At 43.1% G+C, this 18541-nt stretch overlaps 1 protein-coding gene across 1 annotated transcript in view; it reads left to right on the plus strand.

The window, feature by feature from the left end:
- Positions 1 to 1101: 1101 nt before the first annotated feature.
- Positions 1102 to 18541, plus strand: part of SGPP1 (sphingosine-1-phosphate phosphatase 1) — a 46987-nt gene continuing 29547 nt past the window's right edge. The window contains exon 1 of the mRNA XM_009211718.4: positions 1102 to 1893. Within this exon, the coding sequence (XP_009209982.1) occupies positions 1210 to 1893 (684 nt within the window). The 5' untranslated portion in view covers positions 1102 to 1209. The remainder of the gene's footprint in view (positions 1894 to 18541) is intronic.

The raw sequence follows: 18541 nt of genomic DNA on the forward strand, positions 1-18541 counted from the left end.
TCAAGCCTGTTTCTTGGAAGTAGTTCACATTCTTTAATTACAGAACTTCACCTGACCATGGCCGGGTGGGGTGGCTCACGCCTGTAAACCCAGCACTTTGGGAGGCCAAGGCAGGAGAATCACTTCAGCCCAGGAGTTGGAGACCAGCCTGGGCAATATAGCGAGACTCTGTCTCATCTCTCTCTCTCCAGATATACATAAAAGACACTCACCTGACCTGAGGAGTCCAGAGACCTTATAAACTGCTCTAGCTAGAAGTCAAGTTGGTAACTTGTGAGACAGGGAAGTTAAGCGTCTAAATTAACGTTATCAAACTTAAAAATCTATATACTGCATTCATCCTCTACATTTATTCTGTGCAAGCCCTCTAGGTATTAGAATCTATGAAAAGGAAATTTTACACTTAAGTCAAGAACACCTGTGCTCCCTTAACATATACCAAAATATTTGATAAATGACACAGTATTTTGAATTTGTAGGTGGCTGGGTTTTCTTTTGCAGACCACACCTGTTAATATCACCTGGCTCTGTCTTGGGATCTACATGTAGTCTTGCCAACACTGGTCAATTGGCACATGGTTTTCCGAACATCAGTCGCCTGGGACAGCTCTGTAATTACTTGTTAATTACTTGAGTCGAATGATTCCGGACTCGTGGTGGTTGCTTCGCCTTCATTGATCATTCACCATTTGGTTCTATGCCAGCAGAATGTCCGGCTGCTTGGTCACAGGCATTGCACAAGCTGGCACCAGGATCGTGGCCTCTTCAAGTCAACGTCTGGCTGAGGGAATCCGGCGACACTAGCCCGCGTGGAAGAAGGGCTGAAGGTAGAGCAGGGAAACACGCCGCGACGCCTGCTGGTGGTTATTACCGGGGACCTCAAAGCGGTCGCCTGCCGATCCTCAACACCAAGCAGCCGCCGGATGCGCTCGGGGCTGAACCTCGCCGCCCGGCCCCTCAGGGATCCCGGGCGGGGGCGGGGCGGGCGGGCTGGGCGGGCGCGGTGGCGGCGCGCGGCGCCGAGGCCGCGGGGGCGGTGGCGGGCGCGCGCGGAGAGGGAGGGGCGCCAGGCGCGGAGGAGGTGGCGCCAGCGCCTCACCCGGCGCACTCCGGCGGGTAGAGCGCGGTGCCGGTACCGCTGCTGCCGGGCCGAGCGACAGTTCGGGGCTGCGCCGGGGGCCGGCCAGCCTTCCCGGGGGTTCTGTTATCATGTCGCTGAGGCAGCGCCTGGCCCAGCTGGTTGGCCGTCTGCAGGACCCGCAGAAAGTGGCCCGTTTTCAGCGGCTGTGCGGGGTGGAAGCGCCGCCGCGCCGCTCAGCAGATCCAAGGGAGGATGAGAAGGCGGAGGCGCCCCTCGCCGGAGACCCTCGACTGCGAGGGCGGCCGCCGGGGGCGCCCGGAGGACCCCAGCCGCCCGGGAGCGACCGCAATCAGTGCCCCGCCAAGCCGGACGGCGTCGGCTCCCCCAACGGCGTGCGGAACGGGCTGGCGGCCGAGCTGGGCCCGGCCTCGCCGCGGCGCGCGGGCGCCCTGCGCCGCAACTCGCTGACTGGCGAGGAGGGCCAGCTGGCCCGCGTGAGCAACTGGCCGCTCTACTGCCTGTTCTGCTTCGGCACGGAGCTGGGCAACGAACTCTTCTACATCCTGTTCTTCCCCTTCTGGATCTGGAACCTGGACCCTCTGGTGGGCCGGAGGCTCGTGGTCATCTGGGTGCTGGTCATGTACCTGGGCCAGTGCACCAAGGACATCATCCGCTGGCCGCGGCCCGCCTCACCGCCCGTGGTCAAGTTAGAGGTCTTCTACAACTCCGAGTACAGCATGCCCTCCACTCATGCCATGTCCGGCACCGCCATCCCCATTTCTATGGTCCTCCTCACCTATGGCCGCTGGCAGGTAAGGTTCCCTCTCGTCCTGTTCAGCCTGGGGGAGTTCAAAGAACTCGGAGTTCTCTTTGCTCTCTGCATTTATTTTAATTCGGCCGTTCCCCTCCAAAGCCTCTCTTTCCACAGGTTTTCACAATACCCTCAAACAGGCCCTTTCTGGGTTTTGAAAAATTAAGTGATTGGGGGAAACTAGAGACTTAGCCATTGAATTATATTTTAATATTAAATTCCCATTTAATGCCTTTCTTAGAACCCAAAGGACACACTTTTTCTAGAGTAATATATTGTCATTGGGCTTTGGTTGAGTTTTTAAAACGGCTTTAATTCTTGCAATGCACAGTGGAAGTGAATTTTTAAAATAATTAATCGCTATGTAAACTAAGACCCAGTTTCACCGTAATATATGGTGCCTTCCCTGAAACTGATTGTTTCAGAAAGAGGTAAAGTCATTAGCTTTACCGTGAGACAGTGTTTACAAAACCTTGCTGTAATTCCAAAACAAACGTGCTAGTTTCAAGCAATGAAGTAATCGATTTTCAGCGAAATTCCCTTTATGGAAGTTAACGGAGCACAGTGTGAGTTGTTTTTAAGGGGTGTGGTTGCTACTTTGCTGATAAAGTTTAATTATCTTCTGGATTACTGATCTGTAGTATCTTAACAGTTGTTGAGCTACAACTGTAATACTATAGTATTATTACCTCATTAACTCTAAAAATGCATGGTTTAGAAGTCATTCTTAAAGATAGGGCTCTTGATCAGACTGGTGGGTTTATAAAAATGGCAAATGTGACAGCAGGTTCAGCCTGACAATCAGGAAGAGTTTTTTTTTTTTTTTTAACCCTCTCTGAAAACTGCCAAGGGAAGAGTTTTTAATGGTAATCGTTTTTATTTTGCTTACTTCTTTTGTCGTTCCGATGTTTATCTGTCTTTGAATTGTAAGATTTGTTAATCCTGCAGACCAGTCCCTTATTTTAAGAATAAAGTGCGTAATTATGGAGGCTCTAAGGAAACAAACTTCCTCTATTTTTCCCCTTTACTTCACAAAATCATTTTACATTGAGAAATACACATTCTGTGTAAAACTCCATTATAGTAAGCTTACTTATCCCACATTAAATTTCAGTGTAGATAAAATTTTATCCCCATGGATAATTCTGTGTAGTGCATCTCACTACACAGAATTATGGAAAATACGCATTGTGCATAGTAAGAATGGCAGAATTAGGAGGAAAGAGTACCATGGGAAGTTTTTTTCTGTTTAACCAAAGGAGCTGTACGGTGATGTTCAGATTGTGAAGCAGTGCTAACCTGTTTTGCGTGATAAATATCTCGAATTTTTCATTTAATCTAAGTATTTATGAATTTAAAATTTTCAGTGAGCTGTGTTTGGCCTGATGATGTTAGCTGATGATGTTTCTCTTATTTTCATGAGACTTTTAGGATTCTGTAACAATAGAGCCTTTTATGATGCCTTCTCAGTGAGTAGCTATTTTGTATGCTATTAGTATTAGCAGTCAAAGTAAGAGAAAATAGCTATTTTTGCTCTTTATTTGTTCTGGACACATACTAACGAAGTCTGAAAACAGTACTGCTGAATCGTTTATGGGATATTGATATCCTAACATTTCAGAGTTGTTTGAATTATCAGAATAAGCTTAGATTTTAGTTTTTAAACCTAGTTTATTTAATTCAAAGTTTAAGGAATTTGAGTATCATAGAATTTTAGACTTTGAAGCAGACTGGATGTTAGAAATCACCTGGTTTCAAACTGTCATTTTACAGATGTGCAAACTGACCAGTTACATTAAAATTAATCTTGTAATGCTTTAAATTTCTTGTTTTACATTTTTTCACTCTAAATTTGCATAATTTTTTGGTTAGCTGTTCTGAAAGAAAGCTTCCTGACGGAGTCTTGCTCTGTCGCCCAGGCTGAAGTGCAGTGGTGCAGTCTCGGCTCACTGCAACTTCCGCCTCCCGGGTTCAAGCAATTCTCTGCCTCAGCCTCCGGAGTAGCTGGGATTACAGGCGCCCGCCACCATGCTGGCTAATTTTTTAAGGATTTTTAGTAGAGACAGGGTTTCACCGTCTTGTCCAGGCTGGTCTTGTACTCCTGACATCAGGTGATCCACACGCCTTGGCCTCCCAAAGTGCTGGGATTACAGGTGTGAGCCGCCACACCTGGCCTAAGCCTCCCTTATATGAAACTTCTGTGTTTATAAATGTTTGTAATAATCCAGTACAAAAAACAAGATGGCTTTTTAACCTTTTTCCTTTTTTTCCCCTAAGACTTGGGGTCTCACTATATTGCCTAGGCTGGTCTCGAACTCCTGGGCTCAAGTTCCAAAGTGCCACCTTGCTCAGCCCCTTTTCCTTTTTTTTTAAGATCCTTGTTATCTATTGAAAACAAAAGTACCCACCTTTGCTTCAGTTGTTTGGGTCCTCTGCTCTGTCAATTAGTATTGTACTGCATTGGAGGCTTGTATAGAAAGCCTTTCCCCTAGAAACTGGGCGAAGAATTAAACAATGAAAGCCTGGTGTTTTTCTAAGAAGTTTTGGTTGGCAGTCTTGCCTATCTCCTGTGCCTCAGCTGCTTATTTGGTACAGGTATGGTTACTTATATATGCCTAGGATGCTGAAACATCTTTCGAAACTGAGTTCTCTTACATATACCATTCCTTTGTCTTGGCTTTACTGCTTCACTCCTCCCTACTACTTAATGTTTCTCCCCTCATTGAAATTTGCTCAAGATTCACCACCCAGAAAATTTTAAATTAACCCTTTCTGTTTCATTATTCCTCACTTACACTTGAAATGACAGTATATGGCCAGGTGTAGTGGTTCACCCCTGTAATCCTAGCACTTTGGGAGGCTGAGGCAGGAGGATCCCTTGAGCCCAGGAGTTGGAGACCAGCCTGGGCAATATAGTGAGACCCTGTTTCTGCAAAAAAAAAAAAAAAAAAATCAAAAATTAGCTGGGCATGGTGGCATATGCCTATAGTTCTAGCTAAAATTAGCTGGGCATGGTGGCATGTGCCTGTAGTTCTAGCTACTAGGGAGGCTGAGGTGGGAGCATCACTTGAGCCTGGGAGGCTGAGGCTGCAGTGAGCTGTGATTGCACCACTGCATTCCAGCCTGGGTGATGGGTCAAGACCCTATCTCAGAGATAAACAAAGACAAGTGTACAAACTCGGGAGTTGTTTAAAAATGCAGATTTCTACATTTTCCAGGGTAAGTTTCCCAGTGATTCTGATCCATTAGATAAGTGAGGAGTTGTATTTCTTCAAGATTGTTGTCTCAGCTTCTTTGAAATTCCAGTCTTTGATCTTTTTTTTTTTTGGAAAACGAAATCTCTCTTTGTCGCCCAGGCTGGAGTGCAGGGTCGTGATCTCAGCTCACTGCAAACTCTGCCTCCTGGATTCAAGCAATTCTCCTGACTCAGCCTCCTGAGTAGCTGGGACTACAGGAGCACAACACCACCCCCAGCTAATTTTTGTATTTTTAGTAGAGTTGGGGTTTCACCATGTTGGCCAGGATGATCTTGATCTCTTGACCTCGTGATCCACCCCCCTCAGCCTCCCAAAGTGCTAGGATTACAGACGTGAGTCATTGCGCCCCACCTGAATTTTTTTAAGGTACCGTTATAAGACAAAGGAGAGTTTGGAATAGTGTAGCTCCAAGTAGTTACTTAAAGAGTTTTCTGCATATATTTTATGGTGATGGATAATAGAAAATGTTATGACCTTTTTCCAGGGATTAAATAACTTGAGATCCATTGCGTAGGATAATGATTATTGCTCTCATATTATTCATTGGAATTTTTTGTAGCCCGAATTGGAAAACAAATTAAGAAAAAAAGGAGCATCTGATATAAAGACAATAAATAGTCCTTTGAAGAATAAGATAAACAATATGACGTTCCTTTTCCATTTATGTTTGCATGTTCTTTTCAGAAATAAAATTTCTTAATTTTTAAAGCTCTGACTTGAATTAATTTAATTTTAAAATAGTATGGAATATAATCAGTTCTAATTGTATACTGGTTTAATTAAGGTTTTGATTGCTTTTTTTGAGACGGAGTCTCGCTTCTTTCAGCTTCCAGGCTGGAGGTGCAGTGGTTTGATCTCAGCTCACTGCAAGCTCCGGCCTGGTTTACACATTCTCCTTGCCTCAGCCCTCCCGGAGTAGCTGGGACTACAGGCTCTGCCACCACGCCTCCCAAGGTTTTTTTGTATTTTTTTTAGTAGAGATGTTTCACCAGAAAGAACCAGGGATGGTCTTGATCTCCTGGACCTCGGATCGCCCGCCCTGCCTCCCCAGTGTTGGGATTACAGGTTTGAGCCACCGCGCCTGGCCGATTAGTTTCATTTTTTAAAAATTAGTCTTTTTTTTTGAGACATTGTCTCATTCTGTCGCCCAGACTGGAGTGCAGTGGCACAGTTCCGGCTCACTGCAGCCTCAACCTCCCAGGCTTAAGTGATCCTCCCACCTCAGCCTCCCAAGTAGCTGGGACCACAGGCACACACTGCCATGGACAGATAATTTTGTTTGTTTGTTTATTGTAGAGACAGGGTTTTGCCATGTTGCTTAGGCTGGTCTTGAACTCCTGGGCTCAAGTGATCCTCCCACCTCAGCCTCCCAAAGTGCTGGTATTACAGGTGTCAGCAACCTTGCCTGGCCAAAAATTAGCCATAGCACTTACTTTGTAGACAACTCATTGCCAACTAGTCTTTCACTTTATGTGCTTTTACTACTTTGTATTTTAATAACTTATATTTTATAATATTAATTATATTAGTAATGTTATGATAACGTTGTTAATATTTATTTATTTTGAGACGGTATCTCACTCTGTTGCCCAGGCTGGAGTGCAGTGGTGCAATATTGGCTCACTGCAACCTCCGCCTCCTAAGTTCAGGTGATTCTCCTGCCTCAGCCTTCTAAGTAGCTGGGATTACAGGCACCTACCACCATGCCCAGCTAATTTTTTTTTTTTTTTCTCAGTAGAGACGGTATTTCACCATGTTGGTCAGGCTGACCTCAAACTCCTGACCTTGTGATCTGCCCACCTCGGACTTCCAAAGTGCTGGGATTACAGGCATGAGCCACCGTGCCTGGCTGTTAATATATATTTTTAAGCACTTACTATGAATCTGACATTGTTTGAAATGTCTTTTACCTAATTCACTCTTCTGTAATAATATCCCAATGTTTGATCCTATTATTAGCATGGGTTTACAGATGAGGAAACTGAGGTTCAGGGAGGTTATATTATATAACTTAAGCAAAGTAACATAGCCAGTAAGTGACAGGGCCTCAGACTGACTCAGGAGCTTATATAGAAAATTCATTTTAAATCACACTTTGTGTGTGATTTTTAAGTATGCTTGCGGTAATATTATTTTTGAAATATATGATTGTGTTCTTAAAATACAAGAATAGCTTTTATATACTTTGAGAAGATAATTTGTGTTTGTGTATATACATACATATGCAACATCTGCAAATATTTGTGTTTTAAACATGTATTAAGATGTTGACTGAAATCAAACGCTGATTTGTCTCCTAATATAAATAAAAAATTTGATAAACACAGTAAGAGCTTTGGAAAAGAAAGACACGTAAGAATATTCTGTCAAAACGTGGTTTACTGTAAATAGAGGAAGCTATCTGTGAGGTCATGAAAAGATAAATGGAAGAAAGGCAAAGAGTAAGAGTTACAAAAGTAGGTCACAATAAAGACCAGAGGAGGCTGCAAGATCCAAGAAAAATTCATCACTATGGTAATTCTGGAAAGAAACACAGTTTATTAAAAAATTGAATTGGTTTGCCTCTTTTTTACTGAGCATGATACTTGTGTTTGAAATTCACATTTTCCTGAGTTTATAAGTGCTTATTACTAATTCTTTTTTTCTTTTTTCTTTTTTTTTTTTTTTGGATACGGAGTCGTCTTCCTGTCACCGGGCTGGAGAGCAGTGGCATGATCTTGGCTAACTACAACCTCTGCCTCCTATGTTCAAATGATTCTTCTACCTCAGCCTCCTGTGTAGCTGGGATTACAGGTGTGCACCACCACACCTGGCTAATTTTTGTATTTTTTTTTTGAGATGGAGTCTTGCTGTGTCGCCCAGCCTGGAGTGCAGTGTGGCACGATCTTGGCTCACCCACCACATACCCATCTCTTCTAAAAATACAGAAATTAGACTGGGTGCTGTGGCTCACGCCTGTAATCCCAGCACTTTTGGAGGCCGAGGAGCATGGATCGCCTGAGGTCAGGAGCTCAAGACCAGCCTGACCAATATGGTGAAACCCTGTCTCTACTGAAAATACAAAAATTAGCTGGGTGTGGTGGCGGGTGCCTGTAGTCCCAGCTACTCGAGAGGCTGAGACAGGAGAATTGCTTGAACCTGGGAGGCAGAGGTTACTTGAACCCTGGTGACAGAGTGAGACTCCGTGTTAAAAAAAAAAAAAAAAAAAGAAAAGAAAAAAAAACATGAAGAGGAGAGAACATTTCTTTCTCTGCCCCACAGCTTCTAGGGTCTTTTTTCTAAAGGATTCAGTGTTAGACTATTTCTTGTTTAGCTTCCCAGAGAAGTCCCAGCTACTCGGGAGGCTGAGACAGGAGAATTGCTTGAACTGGGAGGCAGAGGTTGCTTGAACCCTGGTGACAGAGTGAGACTCCGTCTCAAAAAAAATATGAAGAAGAGAGTACATTTCTTTCTCTGTCCCACAGCTTCTAGGGTCTTTTTTTAAAGGATTCAGTGTTAGACATTTCTTGTTTAGCTTCTCAGAGGTAGTCTCTACTTTTGCAGACATACATTTATGTAGTTGTTTGTTTATTTTGAGACAGAATTTTGCTTTTGTTGCCCAGGCTGGAGTGCAATGGCACGACCTTGGCTCACTGCAACCTTAGGCTCCCAGGTTCAAGCGATTCTCCTGCTCAGCCTCCCAACTAGCTGGGATTACAGGCGCCCACCACCACGCCCAGCTAATTTTTTGAATTTTTAGTAGAAATGGGTTTTCAACGTGTTGGCCAGGCTGGTCTTGAGCTCTTGACCTCAGGTGATCCACCCGCCTCGGCCTCCCAAAGTGCTGGGATTACAGGCATGAGCCACCGCACCCGGCCTATATAGTTTATTATTCATACACAAGGTGACGTACTGTACTGTTCTGGATCTTGCTTTTATCACTTAGTAACGTATTACGAAGACCTTCTTTCCCCTCCCTCCCTCCCGTTCTTCCTTCCATCCATCTTTCTTTTCCTCTTTCTCTTTCCTTCCCATCCTTCCTTCCTTCCTTTCTATTTCTTCTTTTTTTCTTACCATTTTTGTTTTTACATAGGTTTCACCATGTTGCCCAGTTTGATCTCAATCTCCTGGGCTCAAATGATCCCCCTGCTTCGGCCTCCAAAAGTGCTGGGATTACAGGCATGAGCCACCATGCCCAGACTTTTTTTTTTTTTTTTTTAAGATTCAGGCTCCCTCTGTCGCCCAGGATGGAGTACAGTGGTGCCATCTTGGCTCACTGCAGCCTCCACCTTCCGTGTTCAAGCAATTCTCCTGTCCCAGCCTCCCAAATAGCTAGAATTACAGGCACCCACCACCATGCCCAGCTAATTTTATTTATTTATTTTTTCGTGTTTTCAGTAGAGATGGGGTTTCACTGTATTGGACAGGCTGGTCTCCAATTCCTGACCTTTAGTGATGCACCCGCCTCTGCCTCCCAAAGCTCTGGGATTATAGGCGTGAGCCATTGTGTCTGGCCCTTTTTTTTAAATTCCAACAATTAATGAATACTAATTATGTATCTGTGATATTTTAAAATGCCTTACATAAATCTTTTTTTTTTGAGACCGAGTTTCATGCTTGTTGCCTAGGCTGGAGTGCAGTGGCATGCGATCTCAGCTCACTGCAACCTCCACCTCCTGGGTTCAAGTGATTCTCCTGCATCAGCCTCCCGAGTAGCTAGGATTACAGGCGCCCACCACCATGCCCAGCTAATTTTTCTTTTTCTTTTTTTTCTTTTTGAGACAAAGTTTCACTCTTGTTGCCCAGTCTGGAATGCAAAGGCCCGATCTCAACTCATTGCAACCTCCACCTCTCAGGTTCAAACAATTCTCCTGCCTCAGCCTCCCGAGTAGCTGGGATTACAGACATGCTACCACGCCCGGCTAATTTTTGTATTTTTAGTAGAGACGGGGTTTTGCCATGTTAACCACGCTGGTCTTGAACTCCTGACCTCAGTGATCCACCTGCTGCAGCCTCCCAAAGTGCTGGAATTACAGGTGTGAGCCACCATACCTGGCCTAAATTAATTCTTTTAATACTCATGAAATCCTGTATTTTCACTAGTTTGCCAAAGAAACTGAGGCAGAGGACGGTTGACTAACTTGCCTAAGATTACTCAGCAAGTACATACCTTACAGAGCCTGGATTCAAACCCAGGCACTTTGACTGCAAAATGATGCTATACTACTGGATCATGTTGCTGCTTCTCTCTGTCTCTCTGTCTCTCTCTCTATATATATATACATATATTTTTTTTTTCTTTTCTTTTCTTTTTGTTTTTTGAGATGGAGTCTCACTTTGTCACCCAGGCTGGAGTGCAGTGGTGCGATCTCAGCTCACTGCAACCTCCATCTCCCGGGTTCAAGCAATTCTCCTGTCTCAGCCTCCTGAGTAGCTGGGATTATAGGCACGTGCCAACATGCCTGGCTAATTTTTGTATTTTTAGTAGAAATGGGGTTTCACCATGTTGGCCAGGCTGGTCTTGAACTCCTGACCTCAAGTGATCTGCCCACCTTAGCCTCTTAAAGTGTCCATATTAATACATTCTACATTTTATATATATATATATATACACACACACATATATATATATATGGCGAGAGAGAGAGAGAGGGAGAGGCAAACAGAGAAGGAGAGAGAAAATGCTATATAATTTTTGTCACATTTGCATGCTGTTCCAATATATTAATATGACATAATTTAATAAGTTGACTATTTCTATACATATATTTAGATATTTATTTATTTTCCCAGAGCTCCCCTCAAGAAATATTCCAATACCTTTAGTTTTCTAGTCGTTTGCTAGTATAATGACACAGTGACTGTTTGTTGGAACACATTACTATGTCAAAGAATATATAGGCATTTAAATTTTAACAGATAACGTAAAATTGCCTGTCATAAAGACTACTAACTTACATTCCTCCCGGAAATGTATGAGAGTATCTGGTTTCCTATGCTCTTACTGTTGCAGTATGTTATCAAATTTATTGATCTTCCTCAAAATAATTTTTCTTAAATTTTTAAAAAATAATTTTTACATGGCTGGGTGTGGTGGCTCATGCCTGTAATCACAGCACTTTGGGAGGCTGAGGTGGGCAGATCACCTGAGGTCAGACATGGAGAAACCCTGTCTCTACTAAAAATACAAAAATTAGCTCGGTGTGGTGGCAGGCACCTGTAATCCCGGCTACTCGGGAGGCTGAGGCAGGAGAATCGCTTGAACCTGGGAGGTGGAGGTTGCAGTCAGCCAAGATCATGCCACTGCACTCCAGCTTGGATGACAGGAGCGAAACTCCATCTCAAAAAAAAAAAAAGTGTATGTGTATATATATATAAAATATATATATAAAATATGTATGTTATATATAAAATATATATTATATATAAGTAATTTTAACATTGTATTTAATTTGAATTAATCTTATGAGTGAAGTTGAAGAACATTCCATAGGTTTATTGACCACTTATGTTTCCTTTTCTGTGAGCTGTCTATTCAAAGCGTTTCTCTTATTTTTTTCAGTTAGATTATTGGTATTTTACTTACTGATCTTTACAGACTTTAAAAAATTTTTTATTTCTATGGATACCTAGTAGGCATATTTATAGGGTATATGTTGATTTTTAAAAACTGTATCTTTTTTAGTGGTTGCTTCACCTTAAAATAATACTACACTAGTTCAAGTATAGCATCAGAACCTTGCAACAGTATGTTTCCACTTTTCCCCGCCCTGCCTTTGTCATGCATTTATATCTACATATGTCCTAAGACACACAATTCATCATTATTATTTTTGTATAATGTTCCAATATATGATATAGAATGTCCTAATATGGTTTTGAAATTATAAAACCTAATATGGTTTTATAATTTTTCTCCTACCTAAAGAGCCTCTTTTCACATTTTTTCTACTACAGATCTGCTGGTGATAACATTTCCTTAGCTCTTTTATTTGAAAAATATTTTGAATTAATTTTTGGAAAAATATTTTCATGAGATACAGAATTCCAAAAACGAAGAGATACAGAATTCAGAATTCTAGGTTGATAGTTTTGTGTTTTCTCTTGGCACTTCTTTTTTTTTTTTTTTTTTTTTTGAGATGGAGTCTTGTGTTCTTCCCCAGGATGGCATGCAGTGGCCTGATCTGGGCTCACTGCAACCTCTACCTCCTGGGTTCAAGCAGTTCTCCTGCCTCAGCCTCCCAAGTAGCTGGGACTACAGGCGAGCACGAACATGCCAGACTAATTTTTTTGTAATTTTAGTAGACATAGGGTTTCACCATGTTGGCCAGGCAGGTCTCAAACTCCGAACCTCAAGTAATCTGCCCGCCTCAGCCTCCCAAAGTGTTGGGATTACGGTTGTAAACCACTGTGCCCAGCCACTTTTGGCACTTTAGTACTATGTTGTACCATTGCCTTCTGGCTTGCATAGTTTTTGGCAAAAATCTGCTGAAATTCTTATTTGTGATCCCCAGTACTTAATATGTATTGTTTATTCTGGCTGGTTTTAAAAATTTCTCTTTTTCCGTAGTTTTGAGCAATTTAAAAATGATATGCTTTAACATGCTTTTTTCTTTATATTTCTTCTGCTTTGAGGTCATTGAGCTTGAATCCATGGGTTTGTAGTTTTCATTATATTTGGAAGATCTTCAGCATTATTTTTAGAATGTTTTTCCTCTCCCTTCTCCACTTCCATTCTCTTCTTTTGAAATTCCAATTTCAGGCTGGGTGGGATGGCTCACGCCTATAACCCCAGCACTTTGGGAGGCCGAGGCTGGCGGATCACGAGGTCAGGAGATCAAGATCATCCTGGCTAACACAGTGAAACCCCATCTCGACTAAAAATACAAAAAAGTTAACTGGGCATGGTGGCAGGCGTCCCAGCTACTCGGGAGGCTGAGGCAGGAGAATGGTGTGAACCCGAGAGGTGGAGCTTGCAGTGAGCTGAGATCACGCCACTGCACTCCAGCCTGGGTGACAGAGTGATACTCCATCTCAAAAAAAAAAAAGAAGAAATTACAATTTCATGTGTTTTAAACTGTTCCTTCACAGGTCACTGAAGCTGTATTCTTTCTTTTTCTTTTTTCCAGCATTTTTGCTTTCCCTGCTTCCTTTTTTACAGTTTCTGTTGCTGTGGCTTTAAGTTCACTTACCTGTTCTTTTGCAATCTCTAATTTTCTGGTAATTTTATCAAGTAGGATAGCGTATAATTTCAGATTCTGTGTAGTTTATATCTAAAAATTGCATTTGGGTCTTTTGAAAAATCCTCTATATTCTTGAGTAAGTTCAGAAGATTTTTAAAAGTTATAATTGGGTCCTGGGCACAGTGACTCACACCTGTAATCCCACCACTTTGGGAGGCCAAGGCAGGCGGATCACCTGAGGTCAGGAGTTTGAGACCAGCCTGGCCAACATGGAGAAACCCCATCTCTACTGAAAATACAAAAATTAGCTGGCATGGTGGTGGGTGCCTGTAATCCCAGCTACTTGGGAGTCTGAGGCAGGAGAATTGCTTGAACCCAGGAGGTGGAGGTTGCTGTGAACTGAGATTGTGCCACTGCACTCCAGCCTGGGTGACAGCATGAGACTCTGTCTCAAAAAAAAAAAAAATTATTGGGTACAGAGTCTCACTGTCACCCAGACTGGGGTTCAATTGAGAGATCTTAAACCCAAGAGCCTCGAGCTCTTCGGTTTAAGGGAACCTCCTGCCTCAGCATCCAGAGTAGCTAGGACCGCAGGTGCTAGCTACTTTTTTTAAAAAAAATTAACTAAAAAAAAAAAATTAATTAAAAAATTAATTTAAAAAAATTTTTTTAAATTTTTTAATTTCTAATTTTTTGGTTTGTTTTTTTGAGTCAGAGTCTTGCTCTGTTGCCCAGGCTAGAGTGCAATGGTGCGATATTGGCTCACTGCAACTTCCGCCCTCTGGATTCAAGTGATTCTCCTGCCTCAGCCTCCCAAGTAGATGGGATTACAGGTGCTTGCCACTGCGCCCAGGTAATTTTTGTATTTTTAGTAGAGATGGGGTTTCACCATGTTGGCCAGGCTGGTCTCGAACCCCTGGGCTCATGCTGTCCTCTCACCCCGTTTTCCCAAAGTGCTGGGATTACAGCACCTTGCCCAGACAATTTGTAAGATGTTTTATAGCAGTCTTAAGGTATTTATCTTCTAATTCCATCATATTTGTCATCTTTCTCTGTTTCTAATATTTCTCCTGATTATAGATCATATTTCCCTAACTCCTTGCTCGGTAATTTTTATAGAGTTTTGGATTTTGTTGTATTTTTTTACATAGTCTTGGACTTTGTTCTGGTGTGCAGTTAAATTACTTGTCAGTTTAAATCCTTCTAGGTTTGATAGGATGGTCCGGAATAATCGTAGGCTAAGGCTAATTTAGCCTCACTGCTTACATGATAACCTTCCAACCATTCTACCCAATTCCCTCTTCACTGCTTGATGGGAAAGCAATTGCAAGCTTATATGAGCTTTGGGAATTGTTTGGCCTGCTCCTCTCCAGTAGTTTTTTCTCCACTCTGGTGGACTTTCTCCCCATGCATGCACAGATTAGTACTTAGCCAGCAACTTCATGAGTTCCCTCTACACATCTCCAGGGCTCAGTCTCTGAGATTTGTCTCTCCAATACTCTGTCCTGCAAATTACAGCCTTTTCGGCCTCTGAGAATACTAGTCTTTCTCCCCTTAACTCAGGGAAACTGCTGGACTCAGTTTTGATTCTTCCTCCTGTGCTCTACAGCCTGGAAACTGCCTATAGCAGCAGGATAATGCAATCACAGGGCTCATTGTTTCCCTTTTCTCATGGATATGAGTTTCACAAGAAAAACTCTCAAAAAAAAAAAAAGGAGGATTTATTCGAAAAACATAAACACACAACAGAATGCTTCATAAGTCACTTTAAACAATAAAATAGGCAATAATAACATTTTTATAAGCATACTCAGGTATACTAATGACAGTTGCACAGGTACAACAGTTATGAGCAGATGAACTGTATTCATAAAGAAGGTCATTGGCTGGGCGTGGTGGCTCACGCCTGTAATCCCAGCACTTTGGGAGGCTGAGGCAGGCGGATCACCTGAGGTCAGGAGTTCGAGACCAGCCTGGCCAACATGGTGAATCCCTGTCTCTACTGAAAATATAAAAAATTAACTGGGTGTGGTGGTAGGCGCCTGTAATCCCAACTACTCGGGAGGCTGAGGCAGGAGAATCACTTGAACTCAGGAGGTGGAGGTTGCAGCGAGCCAAGATCACACCATTGCACTCCAGCCTGAGCAACAAGAGCGACACTCCGTCTCAAAAAACAGACAAAAAAAAGGAGGTCGGCCGGGAGCAGTGGCTCATGCCTGTAATCCCAGCACTTTGGGAGGCTGAGGCAGGAGGATAACTTGAGCTCAGGATACTAGCCTGGGCAACATGGTGAAACCCCATCACTACAGAAATACAGAAAGTTAACCAGGCATGGTGGTGTGTGCCTGTAGTCCCAGCTACTCTGGAGGCTAAGGTGGGGAAAATCACCCGAGGCTGCAGTGAGCTGTAACCACATCACTGTACTCTAGCTTGGGCAACTGAGTGAGACCCTGTCTCAAAAAATAATAATAATAATAGAAGGACGTCAAGGCTGGGCATGGTGGCACCTGCCTGTAATCCCAGCACTTTGGAAAGCCAAAGCAGGAGGATCACTTGAGGCCAGGAGTTCGAGACCAGCCTGGGCAAAAAATTAAGACCCTGTCTTTACACAAAATTTAAAAATTAGCCAGGTGTGGTGGTATGTACTTGTAGTCCCAGATATGGAAGCTGAGGTGGGACGATCACTTGAGCCCAGGAGTTGGAGGCTGCAGCGAACTATGATCATGCCACTGTGTCTTAGCCTGGGAGATAGAACGAGACCCTGTAAGTAAAAAATGAAAATTTAAAAAAATAAAGAGTTAAAAAAGTGAAGTACAAACATGTATCACTATGGCTGGTAATTGTGTGAACTCTATTAACTGTGATCATCATCTGAAATACCATGATAGACAACCTGAGCCTTTTGATGAGATCCATCAAAAACCACATGGGCCAGCTACCACACGTGCAGTCACCCAAAGAGTCAAGATCTCAAGAAATTTTATCTTTCACAAATGCAGATGTACATCACTTCATTTATTAAGTTTCTACATTTTTACCTTGAGAACCAGGGAAGCTGATGGTGTAACTCCCAGTCCATGGCTGAAAGCCTCAGGATCTGAGTGGTTGCTGGTATAAGTATGTGCTGGAATCCAAAGACTGGTGAGCCTGGAGTTCTAACATCCAAGGCAGCAGAAGAAAAGCCTGTCCCAGCTCCCAAAGAATCCAGTTCACCTTCTGGATATGTTCTCTCTGGGCCTCCTGCAGATTAGATGGTGCATGCCAACACTGAGGGCAGATCTTTCCCATCTAGTCCACTCTGACTCATACACTAATCTCCTCTGGAAACATGCTCACAGACACACCTAAAATGATACTTTACCAGATATCTAGATATTTCTTAATCCAGTCAAGCTGACACCTAAAATTAAGTCCAAAAATTCAGACCTTTTCAACTTCACACCCATATGTGTAAACTATACACAATTTCCATGTAAAGACAATAGCAAGAAAATACTTCACCTAACATGATACAGCTATCCCATGTACAATCAAAAATGTGCTAATTTCTTCCCTAGAATTTGGCTTTCAACTTCCAGGATTTTAATATTTTGGGTTTGTAATTTTCAGGATTTTAGATATTAGAGATTTTAGACTTTAGAGATTTTGATCTTTCAGGATTTCAACATTCAGGATTGTGTCTTTTGGGATTATGGCTGACACCAGTTCTGACATAGACTGTTTAGGCCACAGAGCCTAAATAGTTGCTATAAGGCTCTTTACAAAAAGCTTTGCTAAGTCCCTGACTTAGGTAGTGTCAATGGCAGTAGAGAGAAATGGGTGAATTTGATAGATACTAAGAGGCAGAATTGACAAAACATGGTGACTTATTGGATATATCAGTAAGAAGGAAAAAAGTATTGTTCTGAGGTTTCCTGCTTGGCAAGCTGAGAAGTAGTAGTTTGGTTTATAGAAATAGCAAATATTGAAAGTGGTTCAGATTTGGGGAAAGTGGCAAGGGCATGGAGATGACTTCAGTTTTAGGTATGTTGAGTTTGAGGTGTCTGTAAGTCATCTGGAGCTGTCCAGGAGATGGTTCTATACATGAAAGATCAGGACTGGTTTCGTGTCATCAGCATATAGGTGCAATATGAGGTGGTGAGAGTGGATAATATTGCCCTGAAAGAGTACACACAGAAGAAGAGAGGGTCTGCTGGGCACAGTGGCGCACATCTGTAATCCCAGCACTTTGGGAGGCTGAGAACGGTGGATTCCTTGAGCCCAGGAGGTCAAAACCAGGTTGGGCAACATGGTGAAACCGCCCCGCCCTTTTTTTTTTTTTTTTTTGAGACAGAGTTTCGTTCTTGTTGCCCAGGCTGGAATGCAATGGCACGATCTCGGCTGACTGCAACCTCCACCTCCAGGGTTCAAGTGATTGTTCTGCCTTAGCCTCCTGAGTGACTGGAATTACAGGCATCTGCCACCATGCCTAATTTTTTGTATTTTTAGTAGAGATGGGGTTTCATCACATTGGCCAGGCTGATCTCGAACTCCTGACCTGAAGTGAGCCACCCATCTCAGCCTCCCAAAGTTCTGGGATTACAGGCATGAGCCACCGTGCCCAGCCAAAACCCCATTCTCTATGAAAAATACAAAAAAAAAATAGCTAGGCATGGTGCCATGTGCCTGTAGTCCCAACTACTTGGAAGGCTGAGGTGGGAGAAACACCTAAGCCTGGGAAGTTAAAACTACAGTGAGCCATGACCGCGCTAACTGCACTTCAGTCTGGGGGATGGAGTGAGATCTTTTCTCAAATAGCAGAGGGTCTAGGAAAAGAATCTTTAAAGATATCAATATTCAAAGAATGAATAGAGTAAAAAGAACCTGAAACAGTCTGGATGTGGTGGCTCATGCTTGTAATCCTAGCACTTTGGGAGGCCGAGGCTGGAGGATTGCTGGAGCCAGGAGTTCAAGACCAGCCTGGGCAACATAGTGAGACCCGGGTGCTACGGGAAAAAAAAAAAATTAACCAGGTGTTGCGGCTCATGCCTGTAGTCCTAGCTGCTAAGGAGGCTGAGATGGGAGAATCCCTTGAGCCCAGGAGGTCAAAGCTGCAGTGATCTTTGAAGGCACCACAGCACTCCAGCCTGGGCAACAGAGTGAGACCTTGCCTCAAAAGAAAACAGAAGAAAACCTGTAACAGAATATGAAAAATAGCAGTTTGAGAGGTAAGACTATATCTTAGGGATAG

This window comes from Papio anubis, chromosome 7 (genome assembly GCF_008728515.1).
Source record: "Papio anubis isolate 15944 chromosome 7, Panubis1.0, whole genome shotgun sequence".
NCBI classification, from domain to species: Eukaryota; Metazoa; Chordata; class Mammalia; order Primates; family Cercopithecidae; genus Papio; species Papio anubis.